General features: G+C 44.8%; 1 protein-coding gene across 2 annotated transcripts; it reads right to left on the bottom strand.

Annotated features, from left to right (window-relative positions):
* Positions 1-3146: 3146 nt before the first annotated feature.
* Positions 3147-5307, bottom strand: HOXB8 (homeobox B8). 2 transcript variants are annotated; one of them, XM_035135588.2, is made up of 2 exons: positions 4488-5307; positions 3147-3567 (listed from the first exon to the last, which is right to left on the bottom strand). In XM_035135588.2, the coding sequence occupies exons 1-2, from the start codon at positions 4912-4914 to the stop codon at positions 3260-3262; spliced, it is 735 nt and encodes a 244-aa protein (XP_034991479.1). In that variant the 5' UTR covers positions 4915-5307; the 3' UTR covers positions 3147-3259. The 2 variants fall into 2 exon arrangements, with proteins under 2 accessions (XP_034991479.1, XP_060137414.1); XM_060281431.1 differs by having other exon boundaries at positions 3147-3564.
* Between the last annotated feature and the right edge of the window lie 6031 nt (positions 5308-11338).

Genomic DNA, 11338 nt, shown 5'->3' with positions numbered 1-11338 from the left:
TCGGGCAGAGCCAATCCGCGCCTAGCTTCCTCCCTCCCCTCCAACGCTCCCCCCATCCTTCACCTCCCAAGCTGTGTCCCCCCCACCCTTGTAATATGGAAAAGGAAGAGAGAGAAAACACAGTATGGAGCACTGGTTGGGATTTATAAAATACGATGCATTATTGATGATAGGATACAAAACCTCCCAATATAGAAGCGGGAAGGAGACGAAATGTGCACACGAGTCAATAAGCCACCGGTTATATCAGTTGCTCAAGTAAGACTAGCAGGAAAAGCGGGCGCAGTGGTTGTGGAGGGGGGGCGGGGGTAGGGTAAGAGAGAACAGAAAAGAATATATGAAGAGACTGCAAGGTGGGCGGGGGAGGGGGAAGAGATGGGAATAGGAAAAGGAGGCAGAAAAATACAGTTAAAAAGGAAGATGAAAGAAGGAGGGAGGGGTGGGGAGGACCCATTTTGTCGGTAAAAACAGCTTGCGGGAAGTTCTCCCGGGCAAGCTTCCACGCAATGAATGGGAGTCTACGGGGGTTGCCTTCAATCCAACGAGGCCAGCATAGGAGAACCCTCTTGCGAGATAGTACCTTATTTCTTTCTTCTATAAAGAAGCAGGTAAAAGTAGGAGACTGTCCTTTTTGATCAAGAGTAGACTACTTTCCTCCTCCCTCTCCCCAGTCCCTCCCTGCCCCTCTCTCCCCCCCACACACTCTCCCACACATACTTTCACTCTCATACAGACAGAGAGAGTGTCACACGCGCGCACACGCACGCGCTCACACAAATACACGATAAAAAAAAGCAGACTAGGTATATAGCCCTCCCTATCCCACGACCTCGGGGCGGGTTTCTCTAGATATACTATACAGTTCCATTGACTCTCTCTCTCTCTCTCTCTCTCTCTCTCTCTCTCACACACACACACACACACACACACACACACACACACACACCACAACACACACACACACACCACAACACACACACGGACTCACCATCTGACTGCCGCCAACAAATCGGCCCCCCACCGCAGTGATACTTAATATTTCCCTTTTGACCGTCCCCCTACAAGCTTGCCTATTTCCCCTTCTAAACGCCGTTCAGTTATGCATGTAATTTATTCCACTGCCACAGGCGTTGGGTCTCGGAGCTGGCTTTGCTTTTTCTGGTGGCGGAGGAAGAGGAGGAGGAGGGGGAAAGAAGGGGAGGGAGTAGGAAAGATTACAACAGATCTCTATTTAAGCGTGTCAGCTCTTCTGCTGGACTCAATTACAGTGAGAAGGAAAATGTGACCAGCTGGTTACTCTTCTTTCTGCTGGAGAAGCAAGGAAGGCTTCCAAAAGAAAGGGGGAGGGGGAGGGGAGGGGAAATGGAAAGGCACACTTTTCATTGAAACTTATCAAAGCCTTCTATGACAAATAAGAGTAAAGATGGCCTTGCAGTTAAGAGATTGGCAGAGGTCCTTCTTTTCAAGGTTAAGTTGCAAAAAAGAGGGGGGGGGGCGAATAGGAAGGTTGTATACATCATGCTTACGCTCATTATGGGAGGGGGCCGAGGGCAGCCAAACTGACAACGTGCCACATACTCCGAGAGACCCAGAGAGGGGAAGGGGGCGAATGGCCACCATAGGAACAAGGGAGCTGGAATCCAGCGGTGACAGAATACAATCACACACACACAAACACAGAGAAGTTTCCTGGCACAGAGAACCTCCATCAAACCTCCCTATCATCACAGGGCATGAAATACATGCTTGCAGTACTTTTCAAAAGGATAACCAAGCCCCCCCCCCACCTTCGCTTTCCCCCTGGTTCGCAAGCCCTTGCTCCTCTTCAGGTGCAATGTTCTCCAAAAGCCACGAGTTCCTTCGGTGTCTCTCCAAAGGCTTCCTTGGGTGACAGTAGGAATGGCTTGGCTGCATTTGGGTCGGGTTTTTTTTGAGGGGGGGGGGTTTACTGGTTTTTTTTTTACTTTCTCTCCAAGACGTCCCAGAGGAAATTTTAAGGCAGGGTGAAGAAAAGAACAATGTCGCAGGGGAAATTGTGGCTTGTAAACTTTATTGTAACTCCTTTCTTCCGCCGCTTCCAGCTTCGACAATAGAACAAAGTGAAGAGAGAACAACAAAATATAGCATTAGTTTCCCCGCCCTCCCCATAAAGTAATTCACGGATACAGTATACATTCTCTTTTTTTTCACAGTAAACCTAAGGGGGAAAGAAAGAAACCCAAAAAAACCCAAGGAGTGGGGAAATACTTTTTTTTTACAACTTCTTCCACTGTGTGCATGCTAACTAAAAGGAAAAGGGGAGGGGGACCTCTCTATTTAATTTTTATTTTCTTTTTTTCACCTTATTTTTTTTAAAGATACACTTAAAAAGACAAACGCAGAAACAAAGCCAAAAACGGGACCCAAAAATAGGAAGGGAGGAAATGAACCACAGGAAAAAAAGAGACGACTACAGCATAAATAGGCAGTTTCATGTTGTCGGGTGTGTGTTTTCAGAGCTACCTCCTGAAGAGTTTAACCACAACAAGAGAGAAGAGAGAGAGGGAGAGGGAGGAGGGGAGCAGAAAGGAGGGAGGGAGGGAGGGAGAAGAGATGAGATGAGAGATGTTGATTTAAAAGTGCACTATGTATCATTTTCACATAATTTCTCTATATATTTATATTTATATTTATATAATATGAGTGGGCGAGACGGAGAGGGGAAAGTAAAAGAAGAAAGGCAGAGAAGAAAGTAAGTCTTCCCAAAGTGCAGTATATCATTTGTACATCGTTTCCACAGCACTGAGAAGTGTGTGTCTCCTAATGAGGGAGCGAAGGAAGGATGGGGAGGCGGGCTGAGAGAGAGAGAGAGAGAGAAGGGGTGAAGAGAAGGAAATCCTTTTCACAGTCATGGTTAACAGAAGCTATTGCATTACACTATTACTAATTCTTAACTGGCAAGAAAACGCAAAAAAGAGCAACAAGGCTAAAAAGACTCCAAGAATCTGTCTTCTTTTTCTTTTTGTTAAATATAGATATAGTTCATTGTTGGTATCAAAGGACAACCAGGAGAAGAGGACGCTCACAGCTATATTGTTTTACAGCAATAAAAGAGGAGTCCCCCCCTCCTCCCCTAAGCAGTGTTGAGATTCACCCCAGCCCACCCCAGCCCACCCCAACCACCTCTCACATTAACTGGCATTAATGGAAGGACGAAAGGTTGGGGATTTTTCTTTATTTCTTTTTTTTCCTGGGGCTTGCCTGTCCACTCTTCCAACTCCTACTTCTTGTCCCCCGTCTGTGCTTCTCCGGCCTCCTCCGCGTCCTGCGCCCGTTCCATTTTCTGTTTCTCCAGCTCCTCCTGTTCGCATTTGCTGCTGGGGAACTTATCCTTGTTGTTCTCCTTTTTCCACTTCATCCTCCTGTTCTGAAACCAGATCTTCACCTGCCTCTCGGTTAGTCCCAGAGCGTGCGACACCTCGATCCTCCGCTTGCGGGTCAGGTAAGGATTAAAAAGGAATTCCTTCTCCAGCTCTAGGGTCTGGTAGCGGCTGTACGTCTGCCTGCCTCTCCTCCGTCCGGCGGCTGCTGGGGTGTTGCGAGAGGGAGGTGGGAGGGGGAGAGACAGAGAGACAGAAGGAGAGAGAGAAAAGGGAGGTTGAGAGAAGACACATAAAACTGCTTTGGGGGCAGAGAGAGCAGGAGAGAGGAGGGATGCGCGCACACACACACAAAGACAGGGAGGAACTGCCCTTCTCTAACGTTGCAAGGGGGAGGGTGATTATCCTGGGAAGGGTGGAGGGAGACATCGAGGACCACATATGAGCTCAAGCCGCCCCCGCCCCCCCCCCGCTCTTGCAATACCAGCCTGCTTTCTTGAAAGGAAATATTGCTCCCAACACTCCCTCCTCTCACCCCCTAACGGGGTCATTTCTGGCGAACACCCCCCCCTCCGCGCGTCCCCGAGCAGCATCTTAGTTTACTTGCAAGAACCCTCTTTTGCCAGTTCCTTTATACAGTGTGTGTGTGTGTGTGTGTGTGTGTGTGTGAATGCCACCACCGTCTCCTACACCCCATCAGCTCTCCAGAGGGTTAAAAGATAACAACAACTAAGGGCCCGGGAGGGAGGGAAGGAAGGAAGGAGGGAGGGAGGAGGTGAAGGAGAGACACAAAAAGGGGGTCTCGGAGGTTGTAAAAGTACCATAAACTTTAGGGAAGGCTTCTCACACACTGAAATAAAAGGGGGGGAGTCCAGTTCTCCCCATTCAGGAGAAAAAGGGCTCCCCTTTCAGGGTAATTAAGCGATAAAGCAATTGAGAGGTGCAAAAGTTTACGCTCATAAAACAGTAAAAAGTAACCGAGGGTTGGGGGCGAGGGGAGGGGAGTTGGAGAGGGAGGAAGATCATGGAAGAGGTGGGCAAAAAGGAGGGCTAACTAGTTTTATGGGTTCAGGAAATGCCTCGGCCGTGGCTGGGCGGCGGCGGGCCCTTTCTATGATGCCTCCTCACCTTGCGGTCTCATCCACGGGAAGAGCTGCGTGGGAGACGGGCTCTGCTCCGAGTTGTCCGCCTCCTCTCCCAGGCCGGCGGAGGCGAGCTTGCAGTCGGGATACTGCACCAGGTCGGACTCCTGGGCGCTGAAGATGCTTTGTCTCTGCAACGGGTCATAGCCGTAGAAGTTGCTGGGGTCCCCGTGGCACGCTACGGCGCAGGGATTCTGTTGGTAAGGGGAGCTGGAGAGAGACGATGCTCCGTGGTAGAACTCCTGGATCTGGGTGGGGTGCTGGAAGGTGCCCCCGGTGCTCGGCCCGTACACAACCGTCGGTCTCCCTCCGAGCTCCTGGGCGAAGCCACAGTCGTAGAAGTTGGGGCGCAAGGAGTCCCCGGTTTTGTACTTGGAGAAGAGGGAGTTGACGAAATAGGAGCTCATTGTCATATAAATAGCTTGTTTTAAATAGGTAAAGATGCAGGTAACAAGGTGAGGGTCTATCAAAAAGCCACAGGATATTTAGCCACCGAATCAGATGGAAGCGATGAGATGCTAACCCACGAGTCTTTGTGGTTTCCAGGGATACATACAGATATACATAGATTAACAGAAAGGAAGAAGGGGGGAAAATCCCGAGGATTGAATCAAAACTCTTTGCCACAGTACATGGTATCGGATTCCTCTTTTTTATTGTTGTTGCTGTTGTTGCTGTTGTTGTTTGTTGTTGTTGTGATTGTTATTATTATTATTCCTTTCTCTCTTTCTCTCTCTCGCTCTGTCTTTCTCTCTCGCTCTTCTCCTTTTTCTTCTTCCCCCCTCCTTCTTCTTCTTCGGCCCCCCCTAAAAGAGAGTTCTCGCTTTACATTTCCAAGGAGAGGTGCCAGTTCATAAACAGTTTTCCGTGATTTACTTCGGAGCAAATGAGTTTGTTCATATTTCCCAGTGTCTTTTCTGGATCATTTGCATCTATTACGGAACCGTCATCCTATTGGTTTCCACGTACTCCACACGGACTCTGAACAGCCTGCGAGCAGAAAGGAGAGTGAGACAGAGGAGGAAAGAGAGAGAGAGAGAGAGCGAGGGGGAGAGAGAGAGAGAGAGAGAGAGAGGGCGCGCACAAGAGCGAGAGCGAGAGAGCGAGGGAGCGAGGGGGGTGGGGTGGGGTAAATATAGAGATTAAATATGCTAAACTATCTACGTTAATGAGATATCTCTCGCCTCACGACAAATCATCTACCTAAGCCCACCCAAAAGATTGATATTTGGGGAGGGTTGGAAAATTAAAGAGAGGCTTCGCTCCCATCGTTAATTTCCATTTTTTAAATTTTTTTTTATTTTATTTTAACGAGGCAGTTTTAGCCTTTGGAAAATGTCAGGGTTGCTTTGGAAAACTGTAAAAAGAGGCCGGATTTAATTGCTACCCGTTTTTTTCTAAAAGCCTCCTATAAATGTAATTGGTATTTTAATACCAAGTTATCAAATCGTACGGCGTCCTGTAGCCTCAACATATTTTAAAACAAACGAGGTAGTCAGATTTAACATTTTAATGATCAATTTCCTTATTATTGATAAAGGTTTAACTATCAGCACGAAAAGAAAGAAATGGCCCATTTGTTTAAAAAAAAAAACTCCCCCCAGAAACAGAGGGGGCCGTAAACTGTTTAACAAACTATAAAGCGCAATAAAATAAAATAAAAAACAAAAACAAAACAACAACTAAATAAATAAATAAAAACGCGCACACCCGGAGATGTTCTTGCTGGTTATATCGCACTACATAAAAAGCTGTTAAAGGGTTTTTATGAGTTCTTTCCCCTACTGCTATAAAAACCCAGGCTTCGATTGGCGCCTAAACTCCATTATCGCAAGATGTTGGGGTGTCAATACTGAATTAAAATGATTATAGTTTTTCATATATAACATTGACTTTTCGGCTCTCTCTACTATTCCCCCCCTCTACCCTACTGTTCTCCCTCCTCCTGCCTCCCTCCCTCCCCCCCTCCCTCTCCTTCCACATAGGAGAAGATGCGATGTTGCGTCTCTTATCACCTCCAAAGCGCCACATTTATGGGCATTCATAATAGCCCATTCTCAGCACCGTCACCCCACCTACCACCTCCAGAAAACTTAGAACACCAGGTGCTTTTAACACTGGAAAGAGGGTGTGTGTTGAGAGGTGTGTGGGGTGAGGTTGAAAAGGGGGTGGAGAATGGGGGGGTTATTTTATTTCTATTTTATACTGACGTTTGTTAAAGTTGCTTTCAGCTTTTAACATGCTAACTCGACAATTTCTCTCTATATAAGCACACAGGGGGTAAATTCTAGGAACCCTTTAACGTAGTCAGCAACTATTATGAAGACGTTTCCTCAGATCATAAGACATCTGAGCTTCCTCTCGGACCCCCACCTCCGAAAAACCTCTGTCCTAATAATCACCGCCTCTCCAAATAGGAGCATCCCCATAAGCTTCCTCCTCTCCCCCCCTCCCGCCACCCCACTTGAAGTTCATTTCTACAACACATTTAAGCTGAGATACCCCACTTCTTGGGGTATTTGAACCTATCTTCTCTTGCCCCACTACCCACGCCATCATCCCAGCAGTCCTATTTTGTTTACACCTCAAAGGCGAAAACAGACATCTCAGCTCTGAAACTGAAAAAGGCCCCCAGAAACCCCCCCAAAAAGATTCCCGAAACCTAATAGAATCCCTTTAAACTTTAAAAGGTTTGATGTTGAAAACAATATTTAAAGCTGTAGCATTCGAAAGAGGTAACTCCGACTATGGTCCTGTATCTAAATTGAGGGAGAAAAAGAAAGAAAGAAAGAAAGAAAGAAAGAAAGAAAGAAAGAAAGAAAGAAAGAAAGAAAGAAAGAAAGAAAGAAAGAAAGACAGGGCATTTAAAGCTTATCCAGGCTTATTTATTTTAAAGTAAAATCTATTTTGCTTTATTTCGTAAAAGAGGAATTTGATCCAAATCTATAATCCCACGCAATTGGAGCGTTAACTGCTTGAGATGCCTTAAATGTAAGCTTTTCTCTCTCTCGCTCTCTCTTGCTCTCTCTTAAAGGGTTTTAATTTTTTTATATTCTCTTTTACTACCCACTAAGCATAACAAATGAGTTTTTAAAGAAAGTTTGATTTTAACAACCCATAAATTCACGAGGTAATAGAACAAAATAAGAGCAGGATCTTCCTTCTCTTCCAACTATTGTAAACGATTTAACGTTTGAGTTTCTAGGCAAGTCTACTCAGAAGTCAGCACCACTGAGTGCAATGGGGTTTCCTCTCAGGTAAGCGCATACGGGATTCCAGCTTTAGAGCACAATCCTGTGCATGCTTGCTCAGGAGTAAACCCCACTGTGTCCAGTGGGGATTGTTCCCTAGTGAGCGGAGATTGCTTCCCAAAAGTTTCAAACATGTCTCTAAGAAGATTTCAGAAAGAGCAGGGTGATTTCTCTCATCGCCATTGCCCGAAGATGAGTGTGTCTGTATGTCTTAACAAAAAACTATCCTCCTTCGTGATAGACAAGTGTGGCATCCTCGTGTGTGACAAGTAACCTGGAAATGCATAACTACAAACATGTGAAAAGTCTATTAGCTTTTTAGCGTTCTCTCTCTCTCTCTCTCTCTCTCTCTCTCTCTCTCTCTCTCTCTCTCTCTCTCTCTCTCTCTGTGTGTGTGTGTGTGTGTGTGTACGAAACACACACACATAGATACGCATACGCATTCAAGACGAGAGGGATTGGCGAGTGGAGAGCTAAATTGTCTTGGAAGTTAACGCATTTACCAAGCGCAGTAGAGTTTAGTGCATGATGTCCAACAAAGCGCCGCCAATGGATCTAGAAGCAGTCGCTTGCATTATATCACCGGCATACTGTACGAAAGACCTCTGATGAAAGGAAAATATTTTTATTATGGTGGGGGAGAAAACCACAAGAGAAAGTGGGAACATAATTTACAAATACCCAGCGGAGGGAAGATTTATTAGCAAACCTTCCCCCAAAATACATCACTTCGTAAACTGTAACTTCTCATTACTTTATAGCTCCATGAGTTGTTGTTGTTTGTTTTTGAAAGAGGCTTCCTATTAATTTGCACAAACTACTTATGGCTAAAGGATCGCAGCTTTTATACAGCGAGGATTTGCTGGATTTCGCCTTTGGGGTGGAATGGGTGATTTGCAAGGGAGGGGTGGCATTTCATTTTCTTGTTCTCCCCAACACCTTTTGGATTTGTACTGTTGTAAAAGTAGGCTCTGAGCCCGTTAACAAAACTGTGTATCGAATGTAACCAATCTGCTGCATTTTTCATCAAAATACGTCTACAAAACCTGTAAACCTTCGTTAGAAAGCCTTTATTAAAATGGTTCCGTTCCTAATATTCCGTTTTCTGGTCATGTTATTTCGTGTTTTATATCCAATAATACCCACTTGCATTTTCATTTGAGGCTTTTGGGGAGTGGGGGCAGCGAAACAGATCTGAAAGTGTTTTGGTTTTTTTAAGCCAATAATTTGATGGTGTTCATACTCTTAGACCAAGAAAATATTTATAAAGGGTCACGTGAAAAGGTAAATTCACCTCTGTTTTCGGTTCATTTTAAGCACACACCTCTTCTTATTTATATATTTACAAACACACACATACACATACACATACATACATACATACATACATACATACATAGGAATATGTGTGGTCAGGGTTCACGAAATGTCTGGGTGAGCGCATTAAGAAAACAAGTGATTGAATAAGCCTATAAGGTTTTGGGGGATACTTGCAATTGTCTGAATTGTCTCCGTCATATAATGTACTACAGAGATTCCCATCAAAGTATAATGGGGTCCTTGTGGAATGAATGGGCATTTCCTGCCCTCTCCCAAAATTTGCGATCCATCTGCTTTATTTATTGCAAAATGCATTTTTTGTTTTGTTTTGGAAACTGTAATATAAGCACCATAACCTTTTAACGGCCCTAAAACAGTGGAGGAGCAAAACACCACCCTCTAAGGTTATATTCCTGTGCTCTTAAGCGTTTGTTTGCTTGCTTCCTTGACCACACACTCACATAGCCTCTTCAGACCAGGCTCCGGTCACCCAGCGCACACATACGGCGTGAAATGGACATGAATGGGAACTGTGCTGGAGCTGTTCCGTAGTTTACCAGTTCCTCTTCATTGCAAAGGGGCTTGCGCAGGAGAACTTCCTGCTGCATTCGTGCTGCAAGCTTTTAAAATCTTTGTGGATGTCTCTCTTCCAATGGACTGAACATATAAGAACCGAAACCTCAAAATCGCCATAATTAACCCTATATTTTATGCTGGAGGATTTATTCACAAAGGTTTTGAGCAGCAATTCCGTTTATTGTTCCTAATGAAATCAAGGTGTTGCGGACTCGAGAGGGGAAAGAAATCCAATAAGCTGCTGCTCGGTGATTTCTAAAAGTGGAGTAACAGCGCCATCTAACGACCATTCCAAGTAAGGCGCTTTTAGAAACGTACAAGCCAATTATAAGGGAAGGTGGGAGGTGAAGATTTGGTGTGTGCGCGCACGCGCTTTTATGGATCTCTTTTTTCTTTTTCTGTCTCTACCCCTTTGTGTGCGTTTTAAAGTCTTGTTGCACACGATAAATCATTTCTAAAATCGTAAGATCCCGTGTATATTTGTGATTGGGAAGAAGAACTCCACCCCACCCATCCCTACCTCAAGCTTTGCTGTATAGCTACTTCCCAGCCGGTCATTTTCAGAGCAATAAAAGACAGGGGCTGGGATTTCGCTTTTGGGAAGGGGAAAAAATCCACCATTGTTTCAAAACCCGAGACTAAACAATTGAAGTATTCTGCTCTGGATGGGGGAAAGCTCGGGTTGTAAATAGATTAAAAAGAATGGGAGAAAGGCTTTCTAAACCCAGACGTCTCGCCAGAACTTTGGTGTGTGTGTGTGTGTGTGTGTGTGTGTGTGTGTGTGTGTGTATATGTGTGTGTGTGAGATGGTGTGTGTTTGTTGTGAGTTTATGACCCAGGATGCTGGCAGCTTGGAAGTGATAAGAAGCGCCACACAAAGGGCGAAGCGATCCAGAACGCTGGATTTTCACGGAATTCACAAGAGGGGGATAAATTATGTAGACTTTCCTTCCTTCCTTCCTTCCTTCCTTCCTTCCTTCCTTCCTTCCTTCCTTCCTTCCTTCCTTCCTTCCTTCCTTCCTTCCTTCCTCTCCCTCTCTCTCTTCCTAAAATGATTCATATTTTTTTATTTTAAAGTGTCCCCAATTTCTGGGTAAACAAATGTCTGTCTACTTCTTCCATCCCCCTCACCTCCTCTCTCTCAAGACATTCTAGTAATTTAGGAGCTTCTGAAAGTTTTCTACTCTTGTTTGCTTTACAGTTGCTTAGTTCCTTAACCTTCAGAAATTTATACCCTATAAAGTTTTATGGCGGTCATATTCTTTTATTGCAGCCCTACCGCGCAGACTTTTCTTCTCTCGCTCTCTCTTTTATGACAAGCCCCTCTCCCACTTCTATTCCACTTAGATCCAGCGATCATTTCCCCCTTCTCTTTCCAGAGCTTGAAAAGATTTTTTTAATTACTTTTTCAAAAATAAGATAAGAAATCATCACCATGATCAAAACAGAGAGTTTATTTTTATTTTTGACATCGCCAACTTTACATTTCAAGGTATGTGTTATAAGAAAATAGTGGTTGGTTTGCTTTCTGGCCTCATTATTTGGATTTTTTTGGTCGTGGGAAATTGAAAAGCACTATTAAAAACAGCACATGGATATCCCTTTCCCAGTTGGTAATGGTTCTAATTGAAATATGTCGGACAACTCACTTTGGGGAAGGATCATTACATGAAAGCTTATTGGCCGTGCG

The sequence above is a fragment of the Zootoca vivipara genome, chromosome 13 (genome assembly GCF_963506605.1).
Source record: "Zootoca vivipara chromosome 13, rZooViv1.1, whole genome shotgun sequence".
Classification (NCBI taxonomy): domain Eukaryota; kingdom Metazoa; phylum Chordata; class Lepidosauria; order Squamata; family Lacertidae; genus Zootoca; species Zootoca vivipara.
The sequence above is the reverse complement of the archived record's forward strand: the minus strand, read 5'-3'. Positions and strand labels throughout refer to the sequence as shown.

What these genes read in the sequence shown, in the direction of transcription:
- HOXB8 (XM_035135588.2), bottom strand. Translation starts at nt 4,914, where the DNA reads ATGACAATGAGCTCCTATTTCGTCAACTCCCTCTTCTCCAAGTACAAA. An exon ending in CCCGTGGATGAGACCGCAAG is followed by an intron (nt 3,568 to 4,487) that starts GTGAGGAGGCAT and finishes GCAACACCCCAG; the next exon opens with CAGCCGCCGGACGGAGGAGA.